Source organism: Natrix helvetica, assembly GCF_964273705.1.
Source record: "Natrix helvetica genome assembly, chromosome: 4".
Lineage (NCBI taxonomy): Eukaryota > Metazoa > Chordata > Lepidosauria > Squamata > Natricidae > Natrix > Natrix helvetica.
Window position 1 is genome coordinate 121,695,790 of NC_138550.1, and position 16,704 is coordinate 121,712,493.

At 39.3% G+C, this 16,704-nt stretch overlaps 1 protein-coding gene across 10 annotated transcripts in view; it reads right to left on the reverse strand.

Annotated features, from left to right (window-relative positions):
- The window catches only part of ZNF521 (zinc finger protein 521), a 309,282-nt gene that overhangs the window by 23,897 nt on the left and 268,681 nt on the right, over positions 1 to 16,704 (reverse strand). For all 10 annotated transcript variants that reach the window (XM_081950985.1, XM_081950984.1, XM_081950983.1 and 7 more), the window contains 2 exons: positions 15,728 to 15,859; positions 11,722 to 11,837 (listed from right to left, as the gene is read on the reverse strand). In XM_081950985.1, coding sequence (XP_081807111.1) covers positions 11,722 to 11,837; positions 15,728 to 15,859 — 248 coding nt within the window. Of the gene's footprint in view, positions 1 to 11,721; positions 11,838 to 15,727; positions 15,860 to 16,704 lie in introns of those variants that run through there.

A 16,704-nucleotide genomic window follows, 5' to 3' on the forward strand; every position in this document is an offset into this window, starting at 1 on the left:
TGCGCACAAGAAGGTGCTGCCGGAGGACAAAGGCATGCAAACACGCATCTACCCAGCTGTCTTTTCCAGCTACCTAGTGCTCTTTTCCACCGATCGCGCACGTTGTGCGCGCAAGAAGGAAAAGTCCGCGGCGAAGCCCTTGTCGCCCCGAGCTCTTGTTTGCACTTCCCCCCCTTTTTCTTCGCTCCATCCCGCTCCGGCTCTGGAAGGGCCAGCGAGGTTGGCTCCAGCCGAGATCGAGAGGGAGGAGAGGAGGGGGTAGCTGCGGGCTACCTTCTGGCCAAATGCGCACGAAAAGCGTGCGCGATCGGTGGAAAAGAGCGCTAGGTAGATGCGTGTTTGCATCCCTCTCTCCTCAGCCCCAAAGCTCTGTCCGCGCGACTCACTTCCAAGGCGGTGGCTGGAGAGGCGCGCAAGAACGGCGAGCGGTTTCCCACCAAAGTGGCGTTCTGCGCACAAGAAGGTGCTGCCGGAGGACAAAGGCATGCAAACACGCATCTACCCAGCTGTCTTTTCCAGCTACCTAGCGCTCTTTTCCACCGATCGCGCACGTTGTGCGCGCAAGAAGGAAAAGTCCGCGGTGAAGCCCTTGTCGCCCCAAGCTCTTGTTTGCACTTCCCCCCATTTTTCTTCGCTCCATCCCGCTCCGGCTCTGGAAGGGCCGGCGAGGTTGGCTCCAGCCGAGATCAAGAGGGAGGAGAGGAGGGGGTAGCTGTGGGCTACCTTCCAGCCAAATGCGCACGAAAAGCGTGCGCGATCGGTGGAAAAGAGCGTAGGTAGCTGGAAAAGACAGCTGGGTAGATGCGTGTTTGCGTGCCTTTGTCCTCCGGCAGCGCCTTCTTGTGCGCACAACGCCGCTTTGGTGGGAAACCGCTCGCCGTTCTTGCGCTCCTCTCCAGCCACCGCCTTGGAAGTGAGTCGCGCCGACGGAGCTTTGGGGCTGAGGAGAGAGGGACGCAAACACGTATCTACCTCGCCCTCGTTTCCACCGATCGCGCACGCTTTTTGTGCGCATTTGGCCGGAAGGTAGCCCGCAGCTACCCCCTCCTCTCCTCCCTCTCGATCTCGGCTGGAGCCAACCTCGCTGGCCCTTCCAGAGCCGGAGAGGGATGGAGCGAAGAAAAAGGGGGGGAAGTGCAAACAAGAGCTCGGGGCGACAAGGGCTTCGCCGCAGACTTTTCCTTCTTGTGCGCACAACATGCGCGATCGGTGGAAAAGAGCGCTAGGAGGCTGGAAAAGATAGATGGGTAGATGTGTGTTTGCGTCCCTTTGTCCTCCGGCAGCACCTTCTTGCGCGCAGAACGCCCCTTTGGTGGGAAACCGCTCGCCGTTCTTGCGCGCCTCTCCAGCCACCACCTTGGAAGTGAGTCACGCGGATGGAGCTTTGGGGCTGAGGAGAGAGGCAGGGACGGAGGGAGTGGGGGGAGAGGAGCCGCCCCCCTCACCCCGCAGGCAATGGGGAAAGCTTTCCTGAAATGGGGGGGGTGTCACGGGAAATAAAAAGGGCGCGCGCTGGGGGGGACGAAGGAGGCTTTGGCGCGCCTTAGAGGCGGGTGGGAAAGCAACAAAAGGGGCAGCGAGGGCGGGCGGTGCCTGCAGGCGGCAAGGCTTGAGCGGGGTGAAAGCGCAGCCCCTTTCGTTGCTTTCCCATTCACCCCGCTCAAGCCTTGCCCGAGGGAGCTGGGGATCGGGCTTTGGGTTGGTGGGAGAGGGAGACCTTGAAGGAGTGGGGGGTGAAGGGACTGGCGCAGGTGGAGGAAGCAATGCTACGCGGATCAGTGCACTCCGCGGTCCCCTTAATGTTCACTCAGGAAGGCGGAGAATGGGACCACGTGTGCTGCACACGTGGTCCCATTCCCCGCCTTCCTGATGACGTCACCAGCCTCCCCAGCCATAACCCTCACCGCACGTCACTGATAAATAGGTACCAATAGGTCCCACCCCAAGTGGGAACGTAACAGAGTTTGTGTGCCTTGGCATATAGTCATGCTGGTCATGAGACATGGAAGTGTCTTTGTACAATGCTGCCCCCTGGAGTCAGCCACAACTGGATACATAATTATTCTACGATCACACTTTAAGCCCAAAACCCAGCCTGAAGATGGCAAGTGAGACCTCGCTGAAACGTTACCAAGACAATCTCAATCTTACATGGGAAAAGACCCAAATACAAAGTCAGCATATATATATACAATTCATTTGTTAGAGTGTGTAATTCAGTTTTCAGGTGGTCTTTGTCGGCTAGGCGTTTGGTTCTGGAGATGAGGGTCTTGGCTGCGGAGTTGATCCAAAAAGTGACACCCCCCAAGAACACAAGAACACAGTCAGAAAAGAAAAAAAACTTCCTCCCTCTTCCAGCACCTTAAAGCAACAGGACATGAAATTGATTTTGAAAGAACCAAATTAATCTCCGAAACTGAACACTTCAACAAGAGAAGAAGAAGCCATCAACAAGAAGCCATCGAAATAGAGAAACACCCCCACAACATGAATAAACTTGATGATACCTCCCACCTACCAGACATCTGGAAACTAGCCCTAGTCAACAAATGAGTCCCAGCCACGAAAACCGACACCGGACCCAGAACAAGACCGGACACAACCAGCAATCACCCTCACCAAACTCAAACCCAAACCCATCCCATTTTTCTTATCTTATAGTCTGGAAATACTTTATTTCAAATAATATATCTGCTTAGCTAAGTGATTTCCTCTGCTTAATTGCACAGCAAATAAGAATATATATTTTATAATTGGCCTATTTTAGCAGTTTTGAATTTTACTACTGAGCCTTGTATAATGGGATATCTTGTTGCCATACCCGACTAAGGCTTTTGGGGGCTGAAAGGATGTAACTTTCCATACTATTTCTGTGATTAAATAAAATAAAATCTTCTCTTCTACCATTGTGGGTCCCCCATTTCAAATCCATTTAAAGAAAATTGTGCCTTTGTAAATTAACAGTATGCTATCCTTAATAATCTGGAGAAGAATAATTCAGAGAAGTCATCTTCTCAATTTCTCTGACTGATTTTGGAAAAGAACTTTGAAGAGCCATTAGTATAGGGTAAAATTTCCTTTCAGTTTTTTGAACTTCATCCTCTCTAGCAGGTTGGATTTCAATTTCTATACTTTCAAGTCAAAAGATGGACCCTAGAGCTCCTTTCACTGATAATTTAATTAAGATAATGTAATTAGTGAAAAAGGCTGAATGTGGCCAGGACTGTCCTCAGTCTCATGAAAAGTTCAAGATTCTTGGGCTACTGCTCAACACATTATTATAATTGCTTCTAAATGTCAGAAAAATACAAAACAATCTTACATTAAAGTGCTTCCATCATTAGGGTTATCCATGAAGGAGTTAGAATTGGATTAGGAGGAAGGGAGAGAGAGGGAAATAGTCCAGAGCATTTCTGGCTCTTAAAAATAGCAGTAATTTATTTTCAACTCTAAATCAGATAATATCAGAAAAATAATGTGATGTAAGGACAACTTCTAGCTTCAAGGGAATAGAGCACCTAACAATAAGTTGTTGAATACGTTTTTTTAAAAAAACTCACTAATTGCCTATGTGAATAAAGGCATGATTAAACTAATGGTTTTCATGATACAAATGTCATTTGGCAGAAACAGCTACAATGTAAGAAGATATTTTGTTGGTAGTGAGTTCTAGAACTGAATTTAAAGTGCAACTTGGAATAGCTATAGTGCAGTGATGGCGAACCTTTTTTGGCTCGCGTGCCACAAGTGGGGGGAGCGCAGGGGGGTCGTGTGCGGGCGTGCTGCACCCATAATGCAACGCGTGACCCCCAGTGCGCATGCGCACACAACGCGCAACCCCCCCCATTTTTACATACTTTTTTCGCCCTCCCCAGGCTCCAGAGGCTTTATAGAAGCCTGGGGAGGATGAAAAGAGCCCCCCCCGGAGACCCTCCGGAGGCTTCAGGGACCATCCGGAGGCTTCCCTGAAGCCTTTGGAACGCTTAAAACCATCCTCCGAGCAAACCGGAAGTGACTTCCGGTTTGCTCGGAGGGTCGTTTTAAGTGCTCCGAAGGCGTCAGGGAAGCCTCCAGATGATCCCTGAAGCCTTCGGAACGCTTAAAACGACCCTCCGAGCAACCCGGAAGTCACTTCCGGTTTGCACGGAGGGTGGTTTTAAGCGCTCCGAAGGCGTCAGGGAAGCCTCCAGACAATCCCTGAAGCCTTCGGAACGCTTAAAACGACCCTCCGAGCAACCCGGAAGTCACTTCCGGTTTGCTCGGAGGGTCGTTTTAAGTGCTCCGAAGGCTTCAGGGAAGCCTCCGGACGGTCCCTGAAGCCTTCAGAATGCTTAAAACGACCCTCCGAGCAACCCGGAAGTCACTTCCGGTTTGCTCGGAGGGTGGTTTTAAGCGTTCCGAAGGCTTCAGGGAAGCCTCCGGAGGGCCTCCGGAGGGGCTCTTTTTGCCCTCCCCAGGCTCCTATAAAGCCTCTGGAGCCTGGGGAAGGCGAAAAATAGCTTTTAAAAAGGTGAACTCAGCTGACCAGCGCGCGCATGCGGGCTGGCCAGCTGACAGGGCAGCGCCTTGCGTGCCCTGACAAATGGCTCCGTGTGCCACTTGTGGCACGCGTGCCATAGGTTCGCCATCACTGCTATAGTGTACCGCAAGAGTCCCCAGTCCTTGGGCCGCAGCCTACTACTAGGCCCTAGTCTGTTCAAAACCAGGCAAGCATGCACACATATGAAGCTCCACTCATACAACCAGTGGGCTCTTGAACTCCCACATGAAGCTCCATTTGGCAAGTGGAGGGCCTCTGCACCCACACCAATGAAGCTGTGCACTTGTGTGCTTGCCTGTAACTCAGCCTTGCCCCACGCTGGGCCACCAAGGTGGAAAGGATGGGGACCACTGGTATATTGGATTGATGACATCATTAATTCCCTAGAATGTGAACTGACCTTCAGGTATACTTGTGTTTTGGACTACAAATTCAAATCCCATTGTCCATCTACTAATTTATCAGAAATTCTATTTATTTTTACAGAATATAATGGTTATTATATTACCTTATCCTTCAACTGGCTTTACTAATTAGCATTCGTATTTGCAGTTGCTGTGGGAAATACAATCCTCAATGGTGATAACATTTTTCTACTTTAAAACTAGTATTTCATTGTGTATAGATACTAAACTGATCATTAAGAAAAGGGAAGCTTATTTCATTTTGATGAACACACATAACATATATACATACACACAGAAACTACTTCCCACTATGTAATAAGTAGTAAAATTGTTACAAAAACATGAGAAGTTGAAATGGGAACATATTTATGTACAGTGAATGCCACTCTCTAAATTGGTTTGTGGAATAATTGCAAACATAGAATAAATGATTTAAGTTAGAAATTTTAGGTTTTTAAAAAATTGAAATAAACAAAATACTTCACCTGACTCCTCCTCACACATTTATCCTATCGAATATTTTAAAACAAATACTGAAACATAACTGATATTCCCAACTATGAATGAATTAGAAAGCAAAGAAGTTGAGAATGCTGGATATACTGTAAATTATGGCTTGAAAACAGTACATAGTTAACCAATATTTCTGATTCTAATAGAAACTTGCATTACTAAGTTGAGGAATACAGTTTGAATAGCAACGTCTGGCTGAATTTTGTGGACTTAAATCTTTCCTTCTAATATTCCACTGAACTATTCTGAATAGTTCAGAATATTCCGCAAACAATTTTGACTTCTTTTTTGCAAACATTTTAAAGAAGAAAACCTATAAGCCATTATAAAATGTAACAATTGCTGTAATGACTGTCTCATATTTCCTCTCAATATTATGCATAAAAGTTAATTCATTTTAGCCATAATGGAAAACATTTTCCTCCCTTGAAAAGTAGGCTAAAAATATAATAGCATAAACAAAAGTTTCCTTTTACTGTACAGCAGTGTGATTTTTACAAAAGCACACATACTATATTCACTCAGATCAAAATGACTGCTATCTGTGCAATTACTTATTGCATATTATCCAGATTACAAAGTGACATGTGACACTGAATTTTTTCAAAGTATAGTGAAATTAAATGACATAACATCTAAACAATATTTAGAGCCTTTGAAGAAAAGGGTTACTTTATACCTGATTACAACTGTCCCTGTAGGGAGAAAAATATTTCAATTGTCTACGTCGACATAGCCAAGCTATTTAATCATTTTACATACTTCTTGGTACTATGAGAATGTAACTGTGACAAGTCTGATGTAGTGTATTTTACAAAGAGCTATAAATATTCATGGACTAATGAACCACCTACCCACTGGGAGTGATTACATTTGAATAGGCCAATCAAAGACAGGTTGAGTTCACACACTCTAGACCAGGAAGTTTCTTTTTCAGGAAAGAATTACCTTATGAAAGACTAATATAGCTGTAAAATCCTTCAGTCTCCAGGGGAAGAAAGTAGCAGTGGAAGAAATCTGAAGCATTCTTTTCTTAAGCATTAAAATTTTAAAATATGAATTAAAAAGAAATAAAAAAGTACAAAGAAGAAATATTTTTCCTAAAGTATGTCTTTCATACCAAACTACATGTTAACTATTGGGGGAAATGGAAATGGACTGCGAGGAAAAATAGCACATCACTGATAAGTCTGTCCCCAGTAGAGGCAGCACCAAACCATCCTGGTCAAAGAAGTTTGGATGTGGTTGATCTTGGATAGGAGACCACCAAAAAATGCAGGCCTGTGGAAAGGGAAGCATTCATCACGGAAGGAGACAGTAGCAAATAATTTCTCTAGCATTGCCAGTTAAACTATATAGAACTGTCCATGTTGTCGCCAGGAATTTAGTGAGACTTAGAAGAAGCTTCATTCACACACACACATACTTTTTTCCCGTGTTTAAATTCAGTTTCTATACCCCAGTAAATTAAGAGGTTTTGAGCAGACTCATGATCTGCAAACCTCACTATTTAACTGTTTTTAAACTCCTGCATCACAGATTGAAGAAATCATCTTGATATGAAGTCACACAACGATAGTTGTTAAAGCGGAAGTCGGCAAACTGATGTTCAAGTTACCATAATTCTTTACCATTGGCCCTGAATTAACAGCAAGGATGTTTAATTTAATCTCCTTCAGTTGAAAGTTCCCAGTCTTTATGTTATTTATCAATAATTGTTAAGGCAATACTGTGGTCAGTACTCTAGATTTCAACTCCATTATAATCTCTCTTGTTAGGAACAACTGCAAGTTTTTGTAGTGTCAGTCTTAAAATTAAATGCAAACAACTTCCAAACTAATGAGTGGCAGTTTAATAGCAATAGTATTGTAAATGGCAGCACATTTGAAATGCCACTCCAATTGTTTATGGATTTTTTTTTTGGCAAACCCAGAATGGATCTTAGATTTTATATCAAATTTGCATAAAAATGCAACACAGCAATAAAACAGACATGACAGGTACTTTTGGTCTACTCATTGTACTAAGCCATAGTTTGCTTAGCAACCTCTAGTTGAATAAACCATGGTTTCCTGGGATCATACACTGAGATTTAAAAAGAAGTTTTAAACTCTAAAAACACTAAGATCAACCAAACATTATAAATTAGTGTAATGTGTGAACTTAAGCTCTGTTTTCTATAATACGCATTTTCCCCCTAATTTTTTTTCTTGTTGGCCTGTAGAATAGCCAAATAAAACATTGAAAATTGTGGGCTTACAAATGAACAAAGTATTTGATAAATCTAAACAGCTGTGGGTTGTTGTTTTTTGTACGCTCCTGGATACTTTCAAAACAGAAGTTTCAGTAAAAACCCTAAGTTCTATTATTAGCATAAAACCACTGAGTTAAAGAATGTTTTTAATCCCAGGCAGCTCCTATTAGGCCTAACTTGCATTAATAATGGTAAGAGATAATGGGAATTGCAGTTCAATAATATATGGAGGCCAAATATTGCTTACCTCTAATTTAGTGCACATTTCTCCAAAACCAACCTGTTGGATTTTATTTGTATAACTGGTCTTTACATGAACTTTTGTTGCACTGTATCACTTTACTGAATATTTTTAAATTCTCATTCTCTGCATTTTCTAACTTTTGAAAAGTAATTCTATCTTTTCTTTACCATAAAACGATAAACAGCTACATTCCCTATTCTTTCAAAAGTTTAGTCAGTATTGGAGAAGTGTTAAATTTATTCCCAACAGATGGGAATACACACACATTTACACTTTTATTTAAGCCAAAGCAGTTGAAATTGTACCGCATTTTCTTTTATACTATACAATCTTTTTTGTCATGAAGTTTTGTTCCTTTCTCCCAAAAATGCACAATGCATGTCACAAGCCAGGGCTCTGAACATGCAGCTACAATTTTGACTTTTAAAAGCTCCTTTCAGATGTCCTTGCTAGAATAATTAATTACTAATAGTAACCACGAGGTGCATTGACATCATCAAAATTTGACTGCAATAATTTGCCGATGGTTATCATCTTATGATAATATCTAAACTATTTTCATAGCTCTTGTATCTAACCCCAGTTTTATTTGGCCTTCACAGGAATTCTATAGTCAGCTCAGTTCAGTGTTTCACTAAATCACAGATAAAACTGCACCTATCAGTGAGTGAAGCGATATACACAAAACATTTTGAACTCTAGACCATCTGTTGGGAATAAATTTAGAGAGGGGAGGACAAAAAAATCCTGACAAACTATAAACAAACTGGCCCCTGCTAAGTTTGTGTTAAAACTCTTTTCATTTAAAAGCCACTATTGCACTGAATTCTTTTCCAAGGACAATGGCTGTTTGGAGGCACACATTAATGAACAAAAAAAAAAAAAAAACATTATCAGCCATTTTTATAGCATAATCTAGTGCCAGGTTCCAATACACATTCCACTGCAAGAAAAGTGGGTGGAATTAAGATTATGTGTGTTTTATCATTTACATTTATAGTACAAGCGCATGCCACAAAGACCTATAGAATCAACTGCAGGTGAAATGGGAAGCCACGTTGCTAATGTTGTTGAAGCTGGTTTTTCTTGGCTAGATTAGTTCAAAAACTATAGAAAATAGTTATTTGAATAGATATTATTTCATTGATAATAATCAGCTTTGGTGTATTTTTACTTTTTTTCATCAAGTGTGTGATACAATAAATTTTAGATGCTTAGATTCATCAATCTATTGGTATGCCATTATGATGTATAAATTATGAATGTATAAGTTTCAACATGTTACCTCATTTGGTACATTCATCTAAATTAAAAAAAAATGCTGCATTACTATTTCTAGCTTGTTGAAGCTAAAAACCAGTTCAATAATTTTAGATATGCAATTTTCTTAATTTTCAGTAGGTGAACTAGAAATCGCTTTTCTTAGCAAATCCATAGTTGCTATGTAGTAACAACTTACACATTTAAAAAAAAACTTCCCATCTTCACATAATAATCTTTAGACTTACTTTCTTTCCATTTCTTTCTAGTGTAATCTCTATAGTATCCCACTGAAAGCAGAACATGGGTTTACAACAAAATAGCACTGACTCGACATTATTACTTTTAATGAAGGACAAAGCTTTTTTCTAGCTTCAAGAAAAAGACTGCCAAATAAGATGAAACCCTGATAAGAAGAATTCTATCAGAAATATTCAAGCTATGGGAATTGCTATGAGACTAATAGAACTACTAACATAATAATTAAGACAGTATTGTTAAGCCTTTCCCAACTTTTAATATTTTATTATTTAGCTAGCAAAAGTCTTACTACTGTTTAGTTCTTCACCTCCACAAAATTTTTGATCCAACTAACTTACACACAAAATGCTTTAAGCTGGATGTGGAAATGCAGTGCACTTGTATTTAGTATCAAGTAAATAAAATTGATATAGTAAGAAGCTGGAACAAAGTCATCTTATGTATACCAGAACAGAACAAATCTATAGATTATGAAAGTAGTCACAGTTAATCATTGTGTCAAGCCGAAATTGAGGATAGGGCTTATACCAATAAAACCGCAACTCTGAGTTACAGTACTAATGCATATTGTACCTCCTTCATGCTACTGAAAGCAAAGGCTAGCTGAGGAACAAATCAGTTTATCTTATTAAATTCTATATAATTTGTCCCTGTAATGACCCTTCAATACTTTTATAGTAGTTCAGGCAGTTCTTTTTCTCTTTTATCCAGTAGTCTTTTCCTTCTTCATATACTATATTGTACAGGGTTAGTCAGGAATATTTACTGTGGCACCTATGTCTTCCTGGACCAGAGGTGGCAGTCCACCCATTTCAAAACAAGCACTTTAAATATTTCTCATGCAAGTCACTCCTGTGCTTTCCAAATTCCTGCCACTCTCTTATGGCTACATCTAATTAATTACATCTAAATGTTACATGATACCAACTGCTTGTAGGATGTGGAATTATTTGTGGGTTGAGCAATTACAGATTTTATCTGCTACTACAAAGAATATATTAGCTTTCAAAGTACTGTGTTCAGGACTGTAGAAATTCATACAATGAAATTCAGAATACTTGAAACAAATGGTGCTTGTTTCAAGTGATTTCATGGATGGAATCAAGATATTAGCAACTCCCAACAGGGACACTTCGAGTACCAAAAAATGTCAGTGGGAGAAGTCAACAGTATTTTAAATGACAACATAATTACACAGTCATTTGGTTGTCCAAAAATATATTTTTTTAAAAAAATATGGTAGGTATCTGGTGAAACAGTTAAATCTTGTGAGACCCTGGTGACCTGATTCTTGTGTAACCTCATGAGATTGTGACATTCTCGCCTGCAATTTTCCAGATGTTGCTATTTTGGGATTCACAGACACTGTCCATGTCCCCTGCAGATAGTTTGGCACCTATGAATGTACTAATTCTTTTTCTATGAAATGAGTAAGGTTTTTTTGTTTCTGATTTACAGCTCTTATTCAAATTTGATACATACACATCAGTTGCTTCTTTATGAGACTAAAACCCTTTCTAACCATCTTTATTGGAGAAGGGAAATGGAAACCAACTGTCCAGATTTTCCAAATCAACACTATAGGATGGATGTAGAAAATGTTCCATGCACAAACCATTCTAGGCACAGAACAGCTGGCTTTGGGAGGTCTGTGCCCAAACCAAAACCTGCATATTTCAGATTTTTTGGTATGAAAAAGCCAAGATAAGGATTTTTGTCAGTGACAGCATGTGCATACTTCAGTCCTGGCAGTAGTTTTGTGAAAAGGCAGTGGTGGGAGGAAAGGAAAGCTGTAAGGAAGATCAGGAGGTGTGAAGGCCATTGCCAGACCATGAGAGGATGTGTAAAAGCAGTCCAGGATCCTTATGAGTATTGTTCAAACTAAAACTTTATAACAACCAAAATGTTTCAGGTTTTGTTTCTGTCAAACAGCAGCTAATCAGGAAACAGAACTTCCAAAATGCAATGATTTGTTTGGGGTTAAAAACACAAAAAGTATTTTCCAATTTATATACCTCCTTTATATGCTTTAAAGTTCTTAGAAACAACTTGAAGAGGTTCACTTTGTGGTCTGACTACATATATTTTTTCTTCTGATCCATCTTTCCTTACCCCTATTCTCAGGAAGCATCGTAGAACTTCACGGAAACCAATACATTCGAGCAATTTAGCTAATAATTAGTATCTAATGAATAATATATTTTATGCCCCCCTCTATGCAAACAGAGGAGAAGCAAAATACCTGCAATTCTGTTTGAAAGAAGAACTTCTGAGGGCATTGTGTGCAGTCGTAGATCTTGTCTTCTTGCCCATGGGCTGAAAAAATATGTTGCTGCAATTTGTTGGCTTGAACAAATACTGGAAACATTAAAAAGAAAAATGTGAACTTTTTATTATGCATTGAGAGACTTTTTTTTCGGTGAACATTTCCTCATTACTCACAGCAATTGCAAAGGGTACAATTATCAAAGAACCCTATAATTTCTGATTATACTGTTGCTATAATAGGCACCAGCCATGATTATTCAGCTCGACATTCAAGTCTTAATTTTCTTTTCTTATTCTTTGTAAAGAGCCATGCTTATATGTCTGGTAAAAATATAATCAAATAACACTTAAATCACAAACATTTAGAAGTGTACCTTTCCCATTTTACCCTAACAATTTAAAATTAAACCGTACTCCACTAAAATTCAACACTAAAATTCTTGCTCCTGAAAAATTTGGGAATAACAGATTCTAAAGCCTCTTTTTTGCATTTGCCTAAGTAGTTGATTCTATCCTGTATTGAAATGTGTGAATGTATTGAAACAATCCTGTACAGAAATGTATTAATGTTAAAAATTATATCCCACAGCTATATTGGGGCAATATCTATAACTGTGAAACAGAACTACAGGAAAATTCTCTTTGGATACTTTAAGATCAACGCTGAGTACACACTGAATGCAAAGGTTTCAATAATATAAACATGTTCAATTTTAATGACTACAAACAAGGCCCTAAGACTGTGTAACAGTTTACCTAGGAGACATAGTATTAATAATTAAATTGTATATGCCAGAGGCAGTGTTTGGGTTGGCAGCACTGACTTCTGATGGATGCCTGGTGCACTGTGACCTAAAAAAAAGTTTGCATATACAATATTAATTTGTATAGGCAAAGTAAGGATTTATTAAAGATGCTGGCATTTAACTTTGACTCCATTCCTAATCATTAAAATAATTCTAATTGAATGCCAACAAAAAAAGAAAGAATTAGAACAGGGTTCTTATGAGTCATACATTTTAATCACATTTTTCATTACGTTAAAAAGAATTGGATTCCATTTTCAATATAAAATTTATATTGGTGATTCTCAGTTCTGGTTAATATTCTGCACATTGTATAAATTTAATAGCATATTACTCATAAAACATCATTGTCTATCATTAATGGGCTGTATTTATTTACCCCATCAGCAAATATATATATATATATGTTATTTTCAAAATACATATTGCAATGAGTTTCAATACTTTGAACACATTTTATAAAGCCTCCAGCTGAAATGTTGTTCTTGATGTTATTTGGGAAATCTATTCGTGGAAACAAACAGAAATAGGATTGTTTTTCTAATGTTTTATTACACAGGCAAAACTTATACTCTAGAATCACAAATGGTATTAAAAGTTGCCTACAACACACTTTAGATATAAATATAGCATATAAATTCAACATTAATGACTTTTGTCTACATGTAGAAAATGTGGAAAACAAAACAAAAACTCTACTGTGGGAATTACCAAACCAGCATGGTTGACAGGCACACTGTTGAAAACAAAACTAGCTTCAAACCTTATCAGAGCAACCTGTGTGCTCAGAAGTAACTAAATGTTATAATACAGAGGGAAAATGTTTAACTAGTAAGTAGGAGGCAATAATTAGAAATAGCAGCAAGGCTTGCCTCTGTTTTATTGGGAAAAGTGCTGCCAAAGAACATGAAACAACATTTTGGGGGGTTTTCTTCTCAGTGTAGAAATAACAATCCTGAACGGCATCCTATTGATGACATACAAGCTGTGCAGACTGCTGATTTTACTCTTTTAGAAAACAGATCCTGCAACGGGACACTATGTTTAAATTGTAAAGTTCAACAACATTACTGCTATTAGAAATAAAATGTTTCCCTTAACTTTGTACCTTAAAATCCTTAACTTATTAGATTTCCAATTATAGTTTTAGGTTATGTTTCATCCAGAAAGTCTTTGTGTTTCACACTGTGCAAAAGGCCTGTGGATTTGTAAAACACTGACAGATGGGGCTTAGAATGGTATGTGATCGAGTCTCTATTCCAGTAGCACTGAGTATTGTAGGGAGGAGAAATGGCATAGGATTAGTTTGGTTGGTGAAGGAAAAGTTAGTGGAGGACTGTTGAGTAGGCTGAAAATAAACTGAAAGTAAGGCAATTTGGAGGATGCAGTAGATCTAGATCGGAAGGGTAGTATGTACTCATTTATGATTTACCGAATAAAGTCACAAATGCATGCTTATCACTGGGTAACAGCAGCATGCATTCTATAGTGATTAAGCAGGAAAGATTTATTTTCATATATTTCAATAGAGTGACTCAGCTGCAAGTCATTATGCTGACTACTCATAATGAATCAACATTCAAGCTGTAGTGGCCCAGATAGCCATGTGTTGTTTGTGTTGCATTTAGATGTATTTGATCAACATTCTTTAGTCTCGTGTAGGAATCCACATACAGAGCATTTGACAGCACCCTTTTTGGTTTCAGCCTGGTAGTCTATGATACTGGTACAATGATCATTTAACTGACAATCAATAGGATCATGTTTTAGAGCATGATGCCCAACCTTTTGGCTTGCCTGGGCTGCACTGAGCGAAGAGAATTGTCTTGGGCTGCATATAAAATATATAATATAGTTAACGTTTACTATCTTGGAGGCAAGCATTACTAGCTAGGGCTGCATGTGGGTCATGAGTCATAGGTTAGACAGATCTTTCTTAGAGTATTGTGCTGAACTGATGTCATTGGTGATAGTAAATGATAGGACAAGAACCAACTTGCACATAGCAGATGTATTTTACTTCATGCCTGTCACAAAAATAGTGACACATTTATTTCAGTAACAATTTACAAACATCACTAATGTTGGTGGGGAAATACCGTGCTGTGCACACCCCAAGTATAGTCATACTCAACATGCGTAGACTATTGTTATGTACAGTATGTATGTATGTATTTATTTATATCCTGCCTTTATTATTTTGAAAAATACCTAATTTTCTTTTTTCCTCCTATTTTCCTCACAATTGCAACCTTGTGACATGAGTTACTGGCCCAAGGTCACCCAGCTTTCATGACTCAGGTGGACTAGAACTCATGGTCTCCTAGTTTCTAGCTAGTTACACTAGACCAGTGTTCCCCAGCCTTTCTGGCTCCATGGACTAGCAGAAGGAATGTTGGCATTGTGGGTGTGGTTTGGTGCATGCAATCTACCTCCCAAGTATGCGCAAATGAAGCTTTGCACACTTGCCTGCCCCTTGCGCAGATGGTTCCCAACAGGCCACAGACCAGAATCGGGCCATGGACCGGAAGTTGGGGACCAAACTTATTTTTTTTTTTCACCTGAGAATATCAAATTCTTTTCACAATACTGCATTATATACTGGTTTAAATACGTCTTATTTTAAAAACAGACATTAAAGTATATAATGGCTTCTAAGAAAAAACAGTAATAAGGTACAAAGTTACTAAGATTTGGGCAAGAAAAGATAAAGTAAGGCTGTTTTCAATTAACAACTTCCTGCAGATCTTGCTGTTAACATGTTTTATTTTCTCCATATTTTCAATAAGTAATAAACAGTCCTGGCAGTTTATCAGTTTTTCAAGGACAACTGTGATCCAGAAACACAACAGTAATACCTTTCTTCACCCTGTAACTGTACCAAGCCAGCCAAATATGTGACATGCAGGAATGCAGTTATGGAGGCAAATTATCAGAAATACTCCTCCACTCGCCCCCAATCTTTTGAATAAGCAGAGGAATCTGCTACATAGTAAGAGGATCCTTTCTCTGAATCCCATCCTACCAATCAGATGAAAACATATTTTGTGAGAGGAATGTTGGAAAGATAGACTCCCGATTTCAATAGGGTGGCATAAATGATATCATTGAAGAAAATACATGAGTCAATTAAAGCCAAAGTGCACAATGAATGAGTCCTATCAGAGTACTCACCTGTAAAACAGACTGGACACTTGAAGGTCCCTCCCATTCCTTCAAAACTGTGCTCTATTAGATGGCACTGGAGTTTGGCAGGAGAATCAAATGTCTGGTTGCACAACTTGCATTCATGGTTTAGTCCTTCATCTGATGGGGTAAGATTGGAGAAAATGTATTTTGATTGGTTACGCTTACCCTCTAAAGTTTTGTCAAAAAATACAGGACACTTAGCAAGAGAATAAAACAATCATAAATGATAAATATCACATACTAAAAGTACCCTAAAGCAACCCCTTCTGCTTCCTCCAAATCTGCTGTTATTAAAACATTTGCTTGCTACCAACAATTAGAAGTACACATACAGTAAATGCAGCTAGATTTAATAATATAAATATAATTGAACACAAGTGGTAAAACAAAAGTGTGCACATGCACCCAGTTTTAATTAATCAATTAGCTAATTAGATCTAATTAATTAGATAATTAATTATCTTGGTGCCCTTGATTTGGTTGTAGAACTTACTCTGCAGCAGAGTCTACAGTAGAACAAGGGTGGATATTATTAAGGTTTTATTTTGGCAGGAATCACCCTACTATAAACAGGTTATGTGAATAAAATTACCATGTTTTGGATACTACAAAGTGAAGAAAACTCAAATACATCTATTATCTATATACAACTATAACACTCATGTTTATCTGTTTGTTTGTTTGTATTCTCAAGTTATCCTGAACAGAGCATTATACCCCAACAATTTCTGAATCAAGGTATCTAACATCTGCTAACTTAAAGAATGCATTAAAAAAATCTGGGACGCATTACTCCTGTGGAATTAAAATTAAAATTGTTCTGACCAATTTATTTGCAATGTTGTGGGTGTTTTGGTGTCCCCATGATATTGTGATTGTGATTTTTGATGCTCCCTGCCAGCTTCCCACAAGCAAAGTGAACAGGGAAGTAGGGAGGAAGTCAGAAGTCACTCTTTTCCCAC